Below are 21,173 nucleotides of genomic sequence, written 5' to 3' on the forward strand. Positions count from 1 at the left end.
TGTTGAAGATGCTGTTTATCATTTTAAGGAAGGCTTCATTTATTCCTATGCTTTCTAGTGTTTTTAATAGGAATGGGTGTTGTATTTTGTCAAAAAGTTTTTTCTGCATCTATTGAGATAATTATATGGTTTCTGTTAGTTTTGTTGTTGATATGATCAATTATGCTGATAGTTTTCCTAATATTGAACCAGCCCTGTATTACTGGTATAAATCCTACCTGGTCATCATGTATTATTCTCAGGATAATTTGCTGTAATCTTTTTGTTGGTATTTTATTTAAAATTTTTGCATCTATATTCATTAGAGAAATTGGTCTGTAATTTTCTTTCTTTGTTTTGATTCTTCCTGGTTTAGGCATCAGTACCATATTTGTATCATAAAAAGAATTTGGTAGGATTCCTTCTTCACCTATTTTCCCAAATAGTCTATATAGTATTGGAATTTACTGTTCTTTAAATATTTGATAGAAATAGCTTGTAAATCCATCTGGTCCTGGAGATTTTTTCCTAGGGAATTTATTGATGGCTTGTTCCATTTCTTTTTCTTAGATGGGGTTATTTAAGTATTTTATTTCATCCTCTGTTAATCTGGGCAGTTTATATTTTTATAAATATTCATCCATTTCACTAAGGTTGTCAAATTTATTGGCATACAGTTAACCGAAAGTTTATCTATTTTATTGTTTTTTTCATAAAACCTTAGTTTTATTTACTAGTTTTTCATAAAGTTTCATAATGTTCATTAGTTTCATAAAGCTCTTAATTTTATTTATTAGTTCAATAGTTTTCTTAATTTCAATTCTATTAATCTCTCCTTTGGTTTTCAGTATTTCTAATTTGGTATTTAATTGGGGATTTTCAATTTGTTCTTTTCCTAGCTTTTTAAGTTACATGCCCAATTCATTGATATCTTCTTTCTCTATTTTATTCATGTAAGATTTGGAGATATAAAGCTCCCCTTAAGGACTGCTTTTGCTGCATCCCATAAGTTTTGGTATGTTGTCTCATTATTATCATTCAGATTTAATCAATCTTGACCATAAAACCCACATTGCTGCAATTAGTGATGTTACTTTAACTTTTGAAAATAAATATTCTGCCTTTCGATTGTCGAGAGAGGGCAAAATTTTAAAATATCACATAGCATGTCAGCATCTAGCTCATGAAGGCTACAGAGAATGGAATATAATAACATATGAGAGTATAGACTCTGGGAGTTTGGGATCCAGCTAATAATTATCAAAAATTGAATTATCATCAAAATAAAAAAAATCTGCCTTAGGTATGCAAATCCTGAGGAAATTTATGGTCTGCTTTCACCCACCCTGAATTTGTCATTGCCCTTTGAATTAGTTGCATTTTTTATTCTTCTGAGACTGTGGTGAGTTGTGATTTTCAGCCATCCATGCACTAGGAACACACTGGTAATAACAGCTGTTTCTCTGAAACATAATGTCAAAAAGATGAGCTTTTCCAGCATCAAGTAGCTTGAATAGGTGAAAGCCTTGAATAATTTGCTTTTAAAATAAATAAATAGCAACAACAACAATAATAATAATAACAGCTAACATTTATATAGTGCTTACTATGTGCCAGGCACTGTAATAAGTGTTCTACAGTTATTATCTCATTTAATCCTTACAACAGCTCTGGAAGACAGGTACTATTATTATCTCCATTTTACAGATGATAAAACTGAGACAAACAGAGGTTGAGAGACTCCCATAAGTAATCCATACTGATCTCCTTCTGTTCAATTCTGAGGTCAGCTGATAGTCTTTACCACTTGTCCAAGGTATACATACAGAAAAACAAATTCAATGGGTCATTCATCCAAATATTGAATCCACATATCCAAACATCCAATCTGGGCAATAAATGATTTTCATCCACTTTGTTTTTCCAATATAAATGGGTAGATCAATCTCGAGGCCCTATAATGCTCCAGGGCTCAGTGCAAATAAGCACAATGTCATCTGTTAACAAGACCAGTTTGAATTCTACACAAGACATCCTCCATGATTCTGGTAAATGTCCTAATGAAATTTCTTATAATAAACCATAGGAAATCATTCATTATGGTCTGTAGCATAATATGATAGAGTAGGGAAATCAGGACAGAGGGGAAGACCAGATGCAAAATTTGCAGTTATATTAGCAATGGGGGAAGAAAGGGTGAAAGGCAATTAGATATCAGTTGTGTCAGTTAACATTTAACTATCCACTATGTGGCAGGCACTATGCTGAGCTCTGGAGATTAAAAAAAGAAAAGGAGGTGAAAGACAGTTCCTGTCCTCAAAGAGCTCACAAGCTAATGGGGAAGATGGCAACTAAACAAATATTTATAAACAAGGTATATATAGGAAAATAGGAAATAATTAACAAAAGGAAGGTACTGGAATTGAGGGGTTGGGGAAGGTTTTCTATTGTTACTGTTGTTTAGTCTTTCCAGTAATATCTGAATCTCTGTGACCCCATTTGGGTCTTTCTTGGCAAAAGTACTAGAGTGGTTTGCATTTCCTTCTCCAGCTCATTTTACAGATGAGGAACTGAGGCAAACAGAGTTAAGTGACTTACTTAGGGTAGCACAGTGAGTGTTGGAATCCAGATTGGAACTCAGGAAGATGAGTCTTCCTGACTTCAGGCCCAGCACTCTATCCATTGAGCCACCACAGACTTCCTATTTAAGGCAGCATTTTAGTTGAGACTTAAAGGAGGCCAGGGAGGTCAGTAGTGGGAACAGAGGATAAAGAGTGTTCCAGGTATGGGAGAGAGCTAGAGAAAATACTCAGAGCCAAAAGATGGCATGTCCTGTATGTGGTAAAATAAGGAGGCCAGTGTCTCTGAATCCAGGTAACTCAACAAGATCCAGAACTAAAGGGCAAAAGCTTCCTGAATCTACTCCAAGAAGAATCTGGAATTTCTGGGAAGGTGATCAAAATTAGTAAAGCCTTAAACCCTTGAAATAGAATCCTCACGAGACCTTCAGGCTCTCATTCAGACCCTAGTTACTCCTACTATACCCACAATTCTGACAACTCTTGATTTTCAAGCCTACAGCAGATTAGAAGTAGCAAATTAAAATCGATTGAATAGGATGTTAAGAAAAATGACAAGCCAGATCTAATGAGAACAAGATGTAAGGTGAAATTTAATAAAAATAAATGTAAAATCTTGCATGCCAATTAAAAAACTAACTACTCAAGTATAGTTTAGGGAAATATAACTAGAAGATAGTTCATGAGGCAAAGTCCTGAAGACTATAAAAAGCATGATTCCCACTTCTTGGGAAAGAGGTGACAGATTTGGTTTGGAATCAGACAGGCTTTAGCACAGTTTAATAAATGTTTATTGATTAATTGATTGTCAAATTGACTGATACATTTGTCAAATTTGTCAAAAATTGATTGACATGTTTTGCTGCACTATAGTTGTTCTTTACAAAAGAAGGTTTTACTGGTTGTGGAACCAGAGAACTAGGTGAAGGTAGGAATGGGATATCTGGGGAGTAGCTATGGTCTTAAAAATAAAGAACATCAACAAAACTTTTTTTTTAAAGACCTGGGGGTTTATGTGCACTTCAAGCTCAATATGAATTATTAGCATGATACCACAGCTAAAAATACTAAGGAGATCTTGAGCAGTGTTGATAGAAACATAATGCCAGGATGAGGAAGGTTCTTTTAGTTCAGCTGTACTATTCTATGGTTAGGCCACATCTTTCAGAGGTTCATAGATTTGGAGCTGAATGGAATTTTGGGAATCCTGCAGTCTAATTAGGAACCTAAGATCCAAAAAGATTACATGATTTGCCAAGGTCACACAGGTAGCATCAGAGGTGGGATTTGAATCCAGGGCTTCTGACTATAAACCCAACATTTCCCCATAGTACTATGCTGCCTCTGGAAGAAAACATTCACTTCTGATTGCCACAATTCAAGAACACTGACAAATTAGACTGTGCCCAGAGAACTAAGTCTGTGAGGTGTGACTGAAAACTATGTCACATGACAGTTGCTCAAAGGACCTAGGAAGTGCTTAGCCTGGAGAAGAAAATAATAAATGGACATTTATATAACACTTAAAAGTTGGAAAGTTCTTTATCTATATTATCTCACTTAACACTCACAATGATCTTATAAGAGAAATACTAATATGTATAATTATCATTCTATAGATGAGGAAACTAAAGGTTAAGCGTCTCACCCATAGTCACACTGGGAGGCAGAGGTTGGATCATGAACCCAGATCTTCCTGGTTCTTAATCCAGTACTCTACCACAGTGCCTCTTCAACTTAGAGCAGCAACTATCCATTCCAGCACCCAGGAAAAATTCAGATGAGTGTGGAGGATAGCTGAGTGACCATTCCTATGGTTGACATAGACTGGAAACAAAAGTCATGGTAAGTGAGGAGTCTGAGAAATAAGGAGGTTAGGGTGTTAAAGGACAGCAGGAGTTAGGGTCGAGGAGAAAACTGTGAACCAGATCCTGAACTTACTTTGGCAGAAGAAGAGTGACGTCAAGGTCCACAGATGACAACCAAGATCCAGACATGAATTATAAAAATGGAGAGGTAGTTGCTGAGAGATAGAGGCAGAGAGAGGATCTGAAAGTAAAGATAAAGGATATACCAGATGAGTTTCCTGGCCACATGTAAGGAGGTGTGTGACAGGACAGAAGCAACCGTTGGGGAGATGTGATTCCAAGAAAATGCTGGGCCTCAGGAGGTACCAGAAATTGGAAGGAATGTGAGAGAAATAGATGTAAGATAAAGCTTGTTGTTGTTTTAACGATAGAGGAAGCCATAGTGGAAAGAGAAGGATGCAGAGAATGAGGACTAGGAAGCATTAGGGATTAGTTGGATAGAGATAAGAGGTAACAGGGAAAAAAGGAGTTTTCAATTAGGAAGGAGGTGGCTCCAAAACCTAGAGATTAGACAGCAGGAAGTCAGAATTTGCTAGCTATAGTGTGTGATGAATTACAGTCAATCAATAAACATTGATTAAGCACCTGCTATGAGTCAGGTACTATGCTAAGCTCAAGGGATAGAAAAAGAGGCTAAAGACAGTCCCTGCCTTCAAGGAGCTCACAATTGAATAGGGGAGACAACATACAGACTAATATATACAAAGCAAACTACATACAAGATAATTAGGAAATAATTAACAGAGGGAAGAGACTGTAATTAAGAGGGGTTGGGAAGGGTTTCCTGTAAAAGCTGAGATTTTAATTGAGACATGAAGCCAGGGAAGTCAGTAGATGGAGTTGAGGAGGGAGAGCAATCAACCAATAGTTACAAAGTATCAATAAACTAAATTGACTTCAAAGTTCTGACTGGCCAAAGAGGCCCTGCAGATCCAAACTCTGAGATAGAGCCACTTTAATTGATTACAGTTGGAAACAGGTCTGTTTGATAGGAAACATTTGAATTATGATTACAATCATCGATAACAGCTTATTGAATGCTTACTTCATTCAGGGATCTCTATTACAGGAGACCAAGGAAAACTGTAAGCCATAGCCCATTTCCTCAGAGTTTAATTGGGGGACTGGGGGTGACCAAACTTTGCCACTAACACCAGCCCCAGCACAATCTGGCTTTGTCCAAAGGACAACCAGTGCAGTTGAGAGGCAGGCAAAGAAAGGAGCAATATGGCCTAATAGGAAGGCATCCTCTTGAGAAGGGCAGAGTGACCACAGACCCTCGGATTCCCTGCACTCATTCACACTCTAGTCACAAGTATCTGAAAGACTGTCAAATGAAAGATAAATTAGACTTGTTTGAGATTTGGTTTGGGTTGCGTTTTGTTTTTTTGTTTGTTTTTTCATTTCAGAAAACAAAGCTTGGAACAGTAAGTGAAAGTTATAGAAAGTGGCTTGGTAGCAGGAAAATATTCTTAGCAATGTTCAGCTATCCTTAAACCATATTACAAAGTAAAAGCAGTGTTGAAGAATAAAATGGATATTTTGATTATTTTAAATGAAAATTTTCCTGTATAAATAAAACCTATGTCGCCAAGAATAGAGGGAATGAAGAAAAATTAGGGAATTGGGGAAAAAAACTCTCATAGACCATCTCACAGATAGAATATGATTGGGTCGGAACATTGTTGTGGTGTAGGAAATGATGAGCTGGTAGATTTAGAAAAATATGGAAAGACTTGGATTCATAAAGGAAAATTCTATCTACCTACAGAGAAACAGATGATAAGTGGAAAAAAGTATAATATGATCTTATGTATATGTGCTTGAGTCTACATGTGTATATATGTATATGTTTATGGATATCTATGTATGTGTATGTATATGTGTATATGTATGCGTGTGTATCTGCATTTAATTGTAGCCTTGGTGGTGAGGGAGGAGGAAGGGGAAAAAATAAAGTAAAAAGTGCACATCGGAGGACAAAAGAAAACATACAAGGAAGCAAAGAAAAGATGGACAACTTAGAGAATAGTGTATAATATTTATTATATAGGTTTTCTTGAAATGGAAATTTATTGCTTTATATTGAATCCTCTCATGATCTACTGTAGCAGAATGTGGCAATTTTTTTTTCTTTTCTTATTTCTTATTTCTATTTCTTATTTTCTTATTTCTCATTTCTTTTCTTATACTTTTCTTATTTTCTTATTTCTTATTTATTTCCATTCTTATTTCTTTTCTTATTTCTTATCTTATTCTTAAGTTTAAAATAAATTCAAATAGAATAGAAAAACAAAACAAAAAAAAAAACAACTTTCAACTATCCAAAAAATTGAATTGGCTACCTTGAGAGGTAATGAGTTCTCTACCACTAGAACTTAAGTGGAGGCCAGATGACCAGTTTGGGGAATGTTACAGAAAAGACTACCACTTGGATTAGAGCTACGCCAGTTACCTTCTAGATCCCAATAAACTCTGATATTCTATGATTCTAATAGAGGAAGAACAACTTCTAGGCAGACAAAATGTTTTTGTTTTGTTTTGTTTTTAAAGCAGCTGCTGACAGGCCACAAAGAAGGAAACCAAAAAAACATACAAAGCAGATTTGAAAAACTCGAGAAAACTAAGAGTCTGGGATCTTTTAGCAGAAGCAGTGTGGCTTCGTGGACAGAGAGCTGATCTTGGAGTCAGGAAACCGCTCATCTGATATTTACTCTGTGACCTTAGGTAAATCTTCTAGTTTTGTTAAATGTATTTTCTCATCTTTAAAATGGGGATTAATAAATACCTGTAATGCCCATCTTGCAGTTATTATATAGCTGAAATGAAAGAAAGTATGTGAAGTAAATACTATTTAAATATCAATGATTCTTGACAGAGCCAACATCTCTGCTACAAATCTCGGTAGGCCTCAGAGTAGAACAAACATTATTTATAAAGATGACCCTGAGCTATCAAAAAAAAGGGCTGTGTGTTGAGTCTTCTCCATTTAAGAAAATAGGGAAATGTTTACCCCATTTTAGAAAGATTTCCATAAAATTGGTTAAAGTTGTTTTTTCAAACTGTTGGTACTTTAAGGGGGGTTGGGTACAAAGAAGTTTAACATAAGGAGAAACTTCCTAATGGCTTTCTTATTGTTGTTGCTCAGTTGTTTCTAACTCTTCATGATCCCATTTGGAGTTTTCTTGGAAAAGATACTGGAGTAGTTTGCTATTTCCTTCTTTGGTCATTTTACCAGTGAGGAAACTGAGGCAAACAGAGTTAAGCAACTTGCCTAGGGTTACATAGCTACTAAATATCTGAGGTCAAATTTGAACTCAGGTCTTCCTGACTCCACGCTCAGCTTTCTATCCACTGTGCCACCTAACTGCCCTTCTTATTGACTAGAGCTCTTCAAAAGTGGAATAGACTTTCTCAGGAGGGTAATGGGTTCCCCTTCATCGGAGGTGAGGTCTTCAAGCAGAGGCTGGTGACCATTAGCCAGGTACATTGTAGCCAGAATCCTTTTTCTGGTCTTTCTAGATTGTCCTTTTAGGTCTTTTCCAACCTTACAGTAACCCTTGGCTATCTCTAGTAACTCCTTTGCCATGGTCCTATGGTAATTCTATAATTTTTTTTAAACCTGACCTGAAAGTTTAATAAGAAGAGGAAGAAGAAGAAGAAATTTATATAATAATACAAATAATATATTATATCTAATACTATAAATAATATATTATATAATGATATGATGTATTATATAATAATATAAATTATATTATTAAAATATATTATATGTAATATAAATATAAAATAATATAATATTAAGTTTAATAATAATAGAACAAGCTCATAGAAGAACCAAATGTTAAATTTTCAATGTGAGCATTTATACCTGGGAAATCAGCAAATGCTGCAAATTAGGACTTGAGGTATTGTTTTGTTGATTGTCCAGACTTAAAGTGATGGAGAAAATGTTAATCACTAAAATTAAACTTAAAAATGTGTAAAACTTTTAAAGACCTGGTTGTTAAACTTTGACCAGCACACCACTGGGTATGTTGTAATGGGGATCCTTTTACTGGTTGAGATTGAACTAGATGTCACCTTAGGTCCTTTCCAACATTTAGATAACCTTCAGCTATCCCTAGTGATTCCTTCTGCATGGCCTTATTGTAACTTTTTTTTTTTACACCTGACTTGAGAGTTTATTGGCTGATTGCTTTCCTATCAAGGAAACTCCCTCTACCAATGTAATATCGACACTTACTATAATTCAATTCTCAGAAAAAAACGGTTTTTAGTTCAACCTTAAGAAATGACATTTACATGGTATTCCAGGAGCTGTAAGATCCTTGAAGGCAAGAACTATCTTTTGCCATGTCTAGAACACAGTAGGTATTTAATAAATGCTTAATTAGCAGTTGACTGCTGCTATTAACTCTTGCAGCAAACATCTGCCATAACATAATTCCTCCTTCCACTACTAATTCTCAGTTAGGAAAGGAAACTCAAGTTTTATGTGCTTTCTCATATTATGCCTGAAAATGAAGATGTCCTGATGAACTAATATGCTGTATTTAATGGATATCAAGCAGAATGGAACTTTTTAAACCATATTGAAGATACTGGATCTACTTCTTAAGTGAATAAAAGTTTTCTTTATACTTGGTTTTTCCCTTCCATTTTTAGTACCATGAGGCTGAACCAAATTTGGATAACCTCTCTCAATGTTATGAAAAATATTTACCCTATTTTTGGCACATGAGATTTCAAGGTCCCTATTTCTGACATCAAAACAAAGATGAATACAATTTCAATTACATCTATATGATCACTGCAAAGTAAAAAATGGAAGCAAAAAAAAAAACCAAAAAACCAGACCTAAAGAAACCAAATTCAGGCCAGAAACTAACATATCTGTCTGTCTTAGGATCCACTGACATTACCAAAGTTATGTGCAATTGAGGGGATTGGTCAGTAAATAGATACCCTAAAAGATACTTTTACCTCTTTGATCCTATGATTTTCTCAAAAAAAAAAAAATCAAACCTAATAGGCATAAGGCATCCTATATATATAACAATTCAGTAGACACATGTCTGCTAGAAATGCTTTATTATTCATTTTAGATTATTCTAATCTAAGGATTTCTTCTTAGAGATAAAACCAAATGTAACTCTGAAATCTCTCTTTTTCCTCTGCAAATTCATAGTTCCAATTATAGCATTCCTGGAAAACAGACAAAATTTGACAATATTATAAAGCATCTTAACAGAGTTCGGGGTAAAAGTTCAGCTAACTATTTTCTTTTCATTCATCCTTGAAGAATTATTTTCCTTTTTTGTTTATTTTCCATTTAATTCCTAAAACCATTAAATCCCTCTTTGACTCCTCCCTTCAAAGATTCCACTCTCCAACTAGTCAATACTACCATTAACCAAATAATTAAAAAGACTTCTTCCTTCCCTTTAGGCAGGAGGTTCTGAAGATTGTGTGTGTGTGTGTGTGTGTGTGTGTGTGTGTGTGTGTGTGTGTGTGTGAGACTCCTTTGGCAGGCTGATAAAGCCAAGGACACCTCAGAAAAATGTTCTCTTTTTTTTTTTAAATCATTATTGGAGGAAATGCCAGTTTTCAGTTGGAGGTTAGTGAAAATAACATTTTCTCCTCCAATGTCTACCTATGGACCTGTTAGAGATCTGTGGACACTATGTAAAGAAAGCCAGTCTTAGTTGGAGATTACTCTAATCCTTCTGGGCATGAAAAAAGAGGTTAACACTCTTCATTAAATTTAGTGCCCATTGTCTTTGTCTAACCCCTGCCCTAATTATTTGGAGAGAAGAGTCCTTGGGCTTATCAGAGAGATGAGATCAGGATATTGTTTTGGGTTAGATAGTTAAAGAGACTTTATTTAAGATTAGTAGGAAGGCTTTAGATTAGGATAATTTTAAATATTTTCTTGATATTTCTAAAAGAGGAAGGAAAGAGAAGCAAGTAACTCTTTATAATGGACCTTCATTGCTACTTGCCTTCTGTGTGTGCTTATATAGTCAATCAAAGATGCTGGGTGGCAGATTTCTGAAGGCTCCAGTCATAAAGTCATCTGGTATTCTTGAAACAATCGAAAGAGAACTGGATTTAGACTCAGAGGACCTGGGTTCAAACCGAACCTTAGTTTCTTCATCTATGAAATGGGGAGAATGGACTAAATGGTCTCTCAGATCCCTTCCAGCTCTAAATCTATGTTTCTATGATCCTATAAACAATGGTATATGAAGTGCCTGATATGTCATTAAAAGTATACTTTATTCATTTTGGGAAGAGGAGTTGCTAAACTTATAAGGAATAGGGCGAACAGGGAAAGTATGGGTCAGGAAATAATGAGTAATTGTAAATGTAACCTGATTCTTTTGCATAGCGTATGTGAGCCTAATTGAGAGATAACAAGACCTAGTAGACAGAGAACTAGCTATGGTATTAAGAACACTTGGATTCAAGTTCAGCTCTGACATACACTAGTCATATAACCTGGGGGGAATTGCTTAACCATCTTAGAGTCCCACCCCGTCCTCTAAGAATGTATGTTACAGAGGAGCTGTGATTTGGTGGAAGGAATATTCAACTTGTAGAGTTCTTCACTAATGAAATCAAGGGTCCAGACTCTCTCCCTGCCCCCACCACCCCACCGAAATATACTTAATTGTTAATACAACTAAATAATTGTAACCTGGAGATTTTTGTGCTTGGGACAAATCTAGGGAAGAGAAGCTCATTTGGGGTGAACTTCCTTTTCCCAGGAAACCAAGAGGTTTCTACACTGCAGGAGGAAGGAAGGATAGAACAGGACAAATCTGCCACCCCTGGGGAAGCGATAAGTAGGAGAGGAAAGATTTTCTAGGATGACTATCACCACTTTCATGTTGAGCCTAATGATGAAATTGACACCCTCTAAATTTCCTGCCCCAGAGCAAAGCTCCAGTTGTCCTTAGGGCTCTGCAACTAACTCTTTTACAATCAATCAACATTAGTATATTCAAAAGATCAAAACTAGAAAGCAGAATTTATGAAAAATATTGGCTGGTAATAACAATTGACAAAAGAAAATATTATAAAATATTCAAAGGTAATCATTTAGACTAACTGATGTGGTCCTTCTACAAATATTACTGTCATCAGTAGCATACAACAATTCAAAATATTACTATAGTATTTGTTTTGCTTCACTGCTCATAATTGTTACAAGGATTTCATCTTTCTTTTTTTCAGATTAGGGGCAGATGGGCGGAAAGAAAAGATCATTAATTGAAAAAAATAAAATGTATCATAAATATTCCTATGCTCTGATAATGCACATCATGTCTATCTCCCAGCCCCCATCCCTGTAGCTTTGTACTACATTTTGACTGAAGTTTGTCAAAGGCCTGAAGGTTGGACTTGGAAACTCCATCCTGAGAAATACTAGGTCCCTAGGGATCAACCAGTTTAGTTTTCTTTATGCTATGAATGGTAGTCTGGTGCAATTAATGTTCTTATCTGCCTCTCCTGGGGTCTCTCTGTCAGTCTTATGTTGATCAGAAGGGAAAAAAAACTATAAGCTTGTCGGAACAAAGCTACCTTTTCAGTCATTTGCTGAAGATGTAAATTCAGGGCAGTAAACCACAAATTCATCCTTTCTCTGCCCATTGGTTCAGGAGATTTGCGAGCTGTCTCTTTTGCATTTACATTCTTGCATGAAAAGTTATGGCTTGCCAAACCAAACAACAGACAGGTGTCTCTAACGCATACCACTGGCTCAAAGAAAGACTGAAAGAAGGTAAGGCCCAACTTCTCTTTAGTTAAAAATATTATGTGGCCAACTAAGAACCCATATGTCATTTAGTGATAGGGAAAATATTCAGAGAAACTCTCACAAATCTTAAAATGCTTTGCTTTTCCCCTTATTTGGCATCTCATCTCTTGTATTTGTGCCTTTACCCAGGCTGTACCTCATGCTTAGCTTTAAAGACTCAGCTCAGATGCCACCTCTTTTTACATAAGGCTATTAGTGCACTGAAATTACTTTGTATTTATTCTCTAGATGTGTTAATTCCCAAACAGGAGAATGTAAGCACCTTGAGGAAAGGAACAATTGGGGTTTTGTCTTTGTATCCCCACTGTCTGGCACAGTGCATAAAATAATGTCAGTCTTTAATAAGTGTTTATTGAATGAATGAATTTTATAATCACAATAGCAAGAGGGTTTTAAAAAATTATATTATTATTGCATGATGTCCAGGAACAAGTAGAAATATGTTTGGGACAAACTCCCTGATTAATCAAGAAAATTAAGGGGGAAAAAATGAAAATATGCCATTGAAGTTTTCAAACCAAAATTGTTGTATTGACCTATTGGTATTTATCAAAAATTGCTTGGCCTATCTGCACCTAATCTTCTGGTTTCTTTCTTTCTCTAATCCATACCTGTGATTTAAATGGAGATTCCAAATTAGGTAACTCTTTCTACCGATGTTGATTAACCCCTGTTCTGCAACTCAGAGTGTAAGCTTCCTAGGGCACTGAGATTTTAAGCAACATACCTGGCATCAAACTACTGCCTGACGGAAACGAACTTGAACCCTGGTCTTTCTGGCTCCAAGGTCAATTCTCTATCTCATTATGCCACCTCTTAGTCTTTTTGTTTCTTGTCAAATGGCATAATAATTGTAAAGCACTTAGCCCAGAGCCTGGCATTTAGTAAGTGCTATCTAAATGTTATACATCAACAGCAAAACCTAGCCCTAGATTTTGAGCTGTTACAGTGACTAGTCATGGGGTAATGAATGAAAAAAAAAAAGACCTGAGTTTCTTACTCATACAACCAATCTGCAAACTCTTCAGCCCACCATGAAACTAAGGAAATTATGGATAAAAGCCCTTAGGGCTATATGATGGTCTTTTGGGGCTTTGTTCCCTCCTTACAGCTCACCAGAAGACTGGGATCCATGATGTACAAGGATCGGTTGAAATAATTAGGGATGTTTAGGCTGGAGAAAAGAATATTTAGGGGACATGTTCCGGGGAAATATTAGATTTGGAGTCAGAAGACCTGTTTGAATTCTAACTCAGCTACTAATGACTTATGTGACCTCAAGGGAATCACTCTACGTCTCTGGGCCTCAGTTTCCTCATCTGTAAAATAAAAAAATATTGTGCTAGATGATCTTTCAAATCTTTTCTAACTGTAGATCATATGAAACTATTTGAAGGCCAATCATGCAGATGAACCATCAGACACGCTCTGGTTGGCCCCAGAAGGCCGAACTAAGTATAATGAGTGAAAGTTTGTGGAGAGACAGATTTTTATATAAGGAAAACTTCATAACGACCTGAATGACATAAAAGTGTAATGCGCTACTTTATGAGTTCCAAATCACTAGAAGGTTTCAAGTGAAGGCTAGATGACCTCTTAGGTATGTGGTAGAGCACATTTCTGTTAGTCAAGGTTGACATAGATGATCTCTGAAGTTCCTTCTCATTCCAAGTCCTGAGAGCCATGAAGTCACTTGGATAAATATGTTGGGAGGGTGGGGAAGGGCACTGGACCATTTGTCTGAGTATCCTTAATTTGAGTGATAGCCATGATTGGGTTTTATGTGGATTTTGGAAGACTCAAATCCAGTCAAATCAATAGGTATTTACTGAGGTCAGGAAGTAAATTAATCTGTGGAGAGAGGTCTGATTCGGAAGCAGGGCCACAAATGTTAAAAGAGAAAAGTAGTAACAGCAAAAGTAGTAGCAGCAAAAAGCTATCTTTAATATGGGATTTTCAGGTCTGCAAAGCACTTTACAAAGATTATCACATTTGATCCTCACAACAACCCTGTTTAGTAGGTGCTGTTCTTACCCTCATTTTACAAATGAGGAGACTGAAGCAAGGAGAAATTTTAAAAACTTGCCCAGGGTCACAGAGCTAGTATGTATTTGAAGATAATAACTATATAATGAAAGAGATCTGAAGTACTATTATGGTAGAAATAGTCTTGTATTTGGAGTTGGAATAAACCTAGGTTCAAATCTTGGCTCTAATAGTTAACTGTGATCTTGGATTAGAAACTTAGCTTCTCAGGGCCTCAGTTTACTCATCTGGCAAATGAGAAGGTAAATCTAACTGGTCTCGAATGTTCTTTCTACCTCTAAATATGACCTATTATTCAGGGGTGTGCTGGAGCCAGCTCCAACCAGGAGCTGACTGTTAAATTTTCAATGTGAGCATTTACCTCAGAAATCAGCAAATGCTGATCAAGACTTGATTTATTGTTTTATTGATTGTCCAGACTTAAATGTTAATTATGCAGATTAAACTTAATGTCATGTGTCATGTGTCATATACATACTTTTATTTTACATAGAGAAGGTTGTTAACCACTTATCACCCCTGCCTGTGACCTATAGTACAAGTCCTTGCTGTGGCAAATGGTTTATGCTCAAAACCAACATTCAAATTGTGGTCTTTTGCACACTGTCCTCTTGTGTCTAGATGTTCTACTTCAGTGGTCTGGTTTAATCATCTGAGTAAATTATTAAGACCTAGAGCAGAAACTAACTTACCCCAAATATCCTATCATTTCTGAGCTCTGTTCTTCCAACCCTGACTTTTCTGCCCAGTGCATGTGTTTTTGCATGTGTTTGTGTGCATGAATGTGTACTTGCATCAGCTTGAGTGTCATGTAATTCATGAGAAAAGAGAATTTCTTAAATGGGTCTGTGTATTCTGAGAGTTATCATTCCTTCCTGAAGTAACTCCCCCCCTCTTCTCATTCTGGCTTTTAACTTTAAATGCAGTCTATTTTGATGACTTCAACCAATCAAGAAACATTTATTAAGAACCTACTAAGTGCTAGGTGGCTCAATGGACAGAGCACTGGGCCTGGAATCAGGAAGACTTGTGTTCAGATCTGGTCTCAGACACTTACGTCACTTAATCCTGTTTGCCTCAGTTCCTCATCTGTAAAATGTACTGGAGAATAAAATGTCAAACTGCTCCACTATATTTGCCAAGAAAATCCCAAATGGGGTCATGAAGAGTCAAACATGAGTGAATAAGTATTAGACACTGTATTTGACACAGGGGATACAAAGACAAAAAATTAAATATTACCTGATCTCATGGAGCTTACATTCTATCAAAGGAGACATCATGTCCACATATATGTATATTCAGCATAAATGCAAAATAAATATTAAGTAATTGTAGTGGAGGAGAGGGTGAACTAGCAGCTCTGGGGAACAGGAACAAGAAAGGCTTCAAGTAAGAGATGAGAATTATTTATAGGTTCTAGCTATAAATATTGTTGAGATTTTATATTGTCTATTGGTAATTCTGATACAATGAAATTACCTGTACTCACTAACTCTCCTTTACATCTAGTCTGAAAGGCCCACAGATAGGAAAGGATATATTCCTGGGTTCCTATGTCCTGGTTTTTTCTCACAGGATGGGTGGAACAATGACAACTTCCGGGAAGAAGAATTTCTTGGTCCCATACTGGGCAAGCTAGCCAATATCTTACCTGTTTGGGTCTCAACTCAGACAGATCTTTTAAGAGTAACTTCCCTCTCCTCATCTGTATAAAACTTTTGCTTCAACCAGATTGGCCTATTTATTGTAGCCATGTCATGCCTCACCTTTTTCTGTCTTCAATCCCAGTGGATTAAATTAAGTGAGTTACAGGTTCATGACCAAACAAGAGATGAGAGCATTATGAAATGTAAAATAGTTAATTTTGATTATATTGAATTAAAAAGCTTTTGGCAGCAGCTAGGTGCCGAAGTGGATAGAGCACCGGCCCTGGAATCAGGAGGACCTGAGTTCAAATCCAACCTCAACCACATAACACGCACTAGCTGTGTGACTCTGGGCAAGTCGCTTAACTGCCTCACAAAAAAAAAATAAAAACAACTTTTGCACAAACAAAACCAATGCAACCAAGATTAGAAGGAAAACAGAAAGCTGAGAAACAATCTTTATGTCTCTGATAAAGGCCTCATTTCTCAAATATATAGAGAACTGAGTCAAATTTATAAGCGTACAAACCATTCCCCAATTGATAAATGGTCAAAAAGGTGGTTTGCAGATGAAGAAATCAAAGCTATCCATAAGTATATGAGGAAGTTCTCTAAATCATTTTTGATTAGAGAAATGCAAATTAAAACAACTCTGTGGTACCACCTCACACCTATCAGACTGGCTAATATGCATGTAGGAGAGAATGTGGGAAAATTGGGATACTGTTGGTAGAGTTGTGAACTGATCCAACCATTCTGGAGAGCGATTTGGAGCTAAAGGGCAACCAAACTGTATATTCTTTGATCTAACAATACCACTACTAAGTCTATATATACCAAAAAGATCATAAAAAAGGGGAAAGGACCTACATGTGCAAAAAATTTTTATAGCAACCCTATTCATAGTGGCAAAATATTGGAAATTGATGAGTTACCCATCAATTGGGGAACGGCTGAACAAGCTGTGGTATATGAATGTAATGGAATACTATTATGCAATAGCATGACACTGAACAGGCGGATTTCAGAAAAACCTGAAAAGACTTGTATGAACTGATGCAAAATGAAATGAGCAGAAACAGGAAAACATCATACACAGTATCAACATCATTGTGTGATGATCAACCATGAATGACTCAGCTCTTCTCAGCAACACAATGATCCAAGTCAAGTACAAAGGACTCACGAAGGAAAATGCTATCCATGTTCAGATAAAGAACTGATGGACTCTGAATGCAGATCAAAGCACACTTTTTTTCCTCTTACTTTATTCTTTTTTTGTGAGTTTTTTTTTCCTTTTGATCTGTTTCTTCTTTCACAGCCATGACTAATATGGAAATATGTTTTACATGATAGCATGTGTACCACCTATATCAAATTGCCTACCATTTTAGGAAGGGAGGGAAGGAGGGAGAAAATTTGGAACTTAAAGTCTTGTAAAAATGAATGCCACATATGGGCAGCTAGGTGGTGCAGTGGATAGAGCCCAGCCTTGGAGTCAGGAGGGCCTGAGTTCAAATCCGAGCTCAGACACTTGACACTTAACTACTTACTAGCTGTGTGACCCTGGGCAAGTCACTTAACCTCTACAGCCTCACCAAAAAAAAAAAATGCCACAAATTGTCTTGACATGTAATTGGGGGGGGGGGGGCGCAAATACTATTTGAAAAATCCCAGCGGATTCTCCTTCCTCTTATGTGGAGTGTGCTCTCTCTTTAACTAAATCCTCCTTCAAGTACTAGCTCAAATTTCTATTTCTGAATATTGTCTAGTATTGCTAGTTAAGCTTTTCATGTGTATGGTTCTCTCTAAACAGATTGCAAGCTCCTTAGGAACAGGAATTATATATGATGTATGGGGTACTACCAAGGAGGGCAGTCTTCATGAAGCACAGCAGGGGGGGAGTCTGGGAACTTGTGGGTAGGGCAACAAGGATTATTTATAAATGGGAAGGAGATACAGGAAAGTACGGGAGTACTTTACACACTTCTTTACTACTTCACTACTCCTAATGAAGTAGTACTTGTCATCTGCAGCAGTACTAGTGGTATTACTACTACTTCACACTACTTTTGTAAAGGTTTAAGCCAGTCACAGACCTAGTAATGATGTTGATTACATTTTTCCCTCCACAAAATAAAAGATATTATATCATTGGCATAAGAAACTCCCTTTATCAGTGCAGATCAGCACCTATTCTATATCATTTTAGAGCAAAGGTTCTTAACCTGTCCAGGAGTCCATGAACTTTTTTTTTATATTTTGATAACATTTCAATATAATTGTTTTCCTTTATAATCATATGTATTTTATTTTATACACATAAAGACATTAACAAAGATAATCCTGAATCAATAGCTATGAAAACAATGGAAAAAGATCTGGAACTGGAGTTAGAAAGACCTGAATTCAAATCTAGCTTCTGTCTACCTCATTTCTTCATCTGTAAAATGAGGATAATAATAGCACCTACTTCCTAGGGCTGTTGAGAGAATAAAGTGAGATAATACAAAGTTCTCTGCTACATAAATGCTAATAAAAAATTAAAATAAATCAGGATCTAATTCACTATGCATTCTTTCAATGTGTTCCTGATTATTTGGCCTGTTTTTTTTTTCTTTCAGATTTTCAACTGAACATTCAGGATATGATCACTCTGGTGTTGAAAGATCAACAATCTTGTGAATTATGAATAGCAACATATCTCAGCCAGATAATGAAACATTACTGATGCTTGAGAACCCAACCATTGCTGTGGCCCTCCCAATCGTGTACTCACTGGTGGCCCTCATCAGCATCCCTGGGAATCTCTTTTCCCTCTGGGTGCTGTGCCAAACCAAACCCAAATCACCTTCTGTCATTTTTATGATCAACCTTTGCGTCACAGACCTCATGTTGGCTGTAGCTCTCCCTTTTCAGATCTTCTATCACCTGAATAACAATGACTGGCTCTTTGGGAAGTTCCTCTGTAACCTGGTGACAGTCGTCTTCTACACCAACATGTACTCTTCCATACTAACCATGACCTGCATCAGTGTAGAGCGGTTCCTGGGGGTTGTATACCCCTTGACCTCTACCAGGTGGAGAAGGAAGAGATATGCAGTTTTGGCTTGTATAGGCATATGGCTCCTTTTATTACTTGCCCTGTCCCCCTTGGCTATCACAGACCTGACCTATGAAGTAAAAGCCCTGGGAATCATCACCTGCTTTGACGTCCTCAAGTGGAACATGCTGCCCAGCCTTGCAATGTGGGCCATTTTCCTCTTCACCTTGTTCATTTTTCTCTTCCTCATTCCCTTCATTGTGACTGTGGCCTGCTACACCGCCACCATCCTCAAGCTGATCCAGACTTCTGGAAGGTATGGGAATGGGCAGAAAAGCCGGTCCATCTGTCTTGCTGGCATTGTCCTCCTTGCCTTTGTCACTTGTTTTGCTCCTAACAACTTCATACTCCTGGTGCACATGGTCAGTCGCCTATATTTCAACAAGAGCTACTACCACATCTATAAGCTTACCCTCTGTCTCAGCTGCCTCAACAACTGCTTGGATCCTTTCATTTACTACTTTGCCTCCAAAGAGTTTCATCAGAAATTAAGGAAGTTCCTAGGTAAAAATTCACTCTTCAGTGATAGCTCAGAGGCCAGAAGAGAAAGTTTGTTCTCTGCCAGGACACTGTCGGGCAGGTCAATGTCAAGTGGACAGGGGGAAGGGTCAGCTGGAGGCAGCCGGGCCTGTTTGAAAAGACAGGAAAGCTTGCTTTAATAGTGGTATGAGAGCCAGAAGGGCAAAGTTGATGCCCATGAGAGGTGAGTGTGAAGGAATTTAGGTAAAAAGTCCATCTTTTTCAGGTTTGAAAAAGGCTTGAGGTTTCCTCTCTTGTTGCTGGAGGCAGTAGAGCTCCTTTCTTGAGGAGGGGGCTAAAACTTGAGCTAAAGTGGGAATGCTTCCTGTTACATCAGACACAGAATACCCTGTGGGTTTCAAAGGGATGGATTCCTGAAAGGAAAAAAGAGGAAAAGCAAAGCAAAGCTGTGAGAAATAATCAAGCCGGTTCTCTGGGTAAGAAGTCAGAAATTAAATACTTCTTAACCTGGAGAGGGAAGGAAGAATTCTTCCTATGCCACAGCCTTTCACACAGACTCAGCTACTCTCCTACCTCTGTCTCAACTACAGATTCTTCTTCAGCAGGACTGTGCCCACAGCCTTTGACATGCCGGATATACCCTCCTCTCCTGGCCCTGTCCTAAGTATGAGGGCGTTGGGCTAGATGACCTTGGAGATCCTTCGAGCTGTAAAGCTATGATCATGACTTTATATGCTCACATGGCCAGTTTTTTCCTTGCCATTTGTCATTTGGGAATGTTTCCTGGTAAAAAAGACTAACTAAGCCACTGCGGCATAGGGGATGTGGATGAGTGGGCATTTTTCTGAGTGAGGCCCACTCATCCCTAAAGACCAAGCCACCACACAAGCAGTCCTGTGTTCCAAGCCACGAGCAATCAATGTTGGGTGTTCACCAAGAGTTGACAAGATGACCCACAAGACCAGATTGTCTTTGCTGTGGTTAATTTCTGTGGCCATGGAAGGACATGGTTTGAAAGTTTCTTGTTTTGTGTGGGACACATCCTCTATGAGAAAATAAGAGAAAACTCCATGCTAAGTAGACTCCCCAAGTATACAACATGGTGTCAGGTGCATCATTCTAACTGCATTGGATCAGCATTAACAAAGTTGCCCTTAGAGCAGCCTCCTGTCACTAGACCTGACAATTCTCAGCCTCATATGCCCAATGGTAAAATCAGACCCTTCATGTGCTACTGGGCTGCTTGATGTGGTTTAAGTTTCCTGACATATGTCTTTCTATACTTAAGTCTTCCTCTTTCTGAGAGTTGCCAACTTGAAACATTTAGCTAAATAATAATGCAGAGATGAACGAAGCCAACCTCACTGAAAGTTAATGTGGTTAGGGTGGGCAATGAAAAGTGTAAAAAGAAAAGATGATAGTCTATGGGTAAGTGAGGCAAAGGGATTGGTCCACTCTCTGCTTGCAAAGCTGTAGAGAGTTAGGAATGTACTACGTACCCAGCTCTGCTGAAATGGTATCACAAACTAAAGGGCATAAAAAGGGGGGGAGGGGGGAATGGCGAAGGTGATTTCTTTTGTATATAGAACTCTTAGTGAGCAAACTCACAGACTTGCCCCTAACCCAAGGATTTTTCCACAA

The 21,173-nt window shown here is 37.4% G+C and overlaps 1 protein-coding gene across 7 annotated transcripts in view; it reads left to right on the forward strand.

Moving 5' to 3' along the window:
• The window catches only part of P2RY8 (P2Y receptor family member 8), a 76,127-nt gene extending 56,398 nt beyond the window's left edge, over window positions 1-19,729 (forward strand). For 3 of the 7 annotated variants that reach the window (XM_027842398.1, XM_027842396.1, XM_027842397.1), the window contains exon 2: window positions 18,574-19,729. In XM_027842398.1, the coding sequence (XP_027698199.1) occupies window positions 18,638-19,711 (1,074 nt within the window). In that variant the 5' untranslated portion in view covers window positions 18,574-18,637 and the 3' untranslated portion in view covers window positions 19,712-19,729. Of the gene's footprint in view, window positions 1-6,979; window positions 7,154-12,159; window positions 12,219-18,573 lie in introns of those variants that run through there. The other 4 variants (XM_027842394.1, XM_027842393.1, XM_027842392.1 and 1 more) reach the window with 3 other exon arrangements.
• Window positions 19,730-21,173: the final 1,444 nt, after the last annotated feature.

The sequence above is a fragment of the Vombatus ursinus genome, unplaced genomic scaffold (genome assembly GCF_900497805.2).
Source record: "Vombatus ursinus unplaced genomic scaffold, bare-nosed wombat genome assembly UNPS02014872.1, whole genome shotgun sequence".
In the NCBI taxonomy this organism is placed as follows: Eukaryota; Metazoa; Chordata; class Mammalia; order Diprotodontia; family Vombatidae; genus Vombatus; species Vombatus ursinus.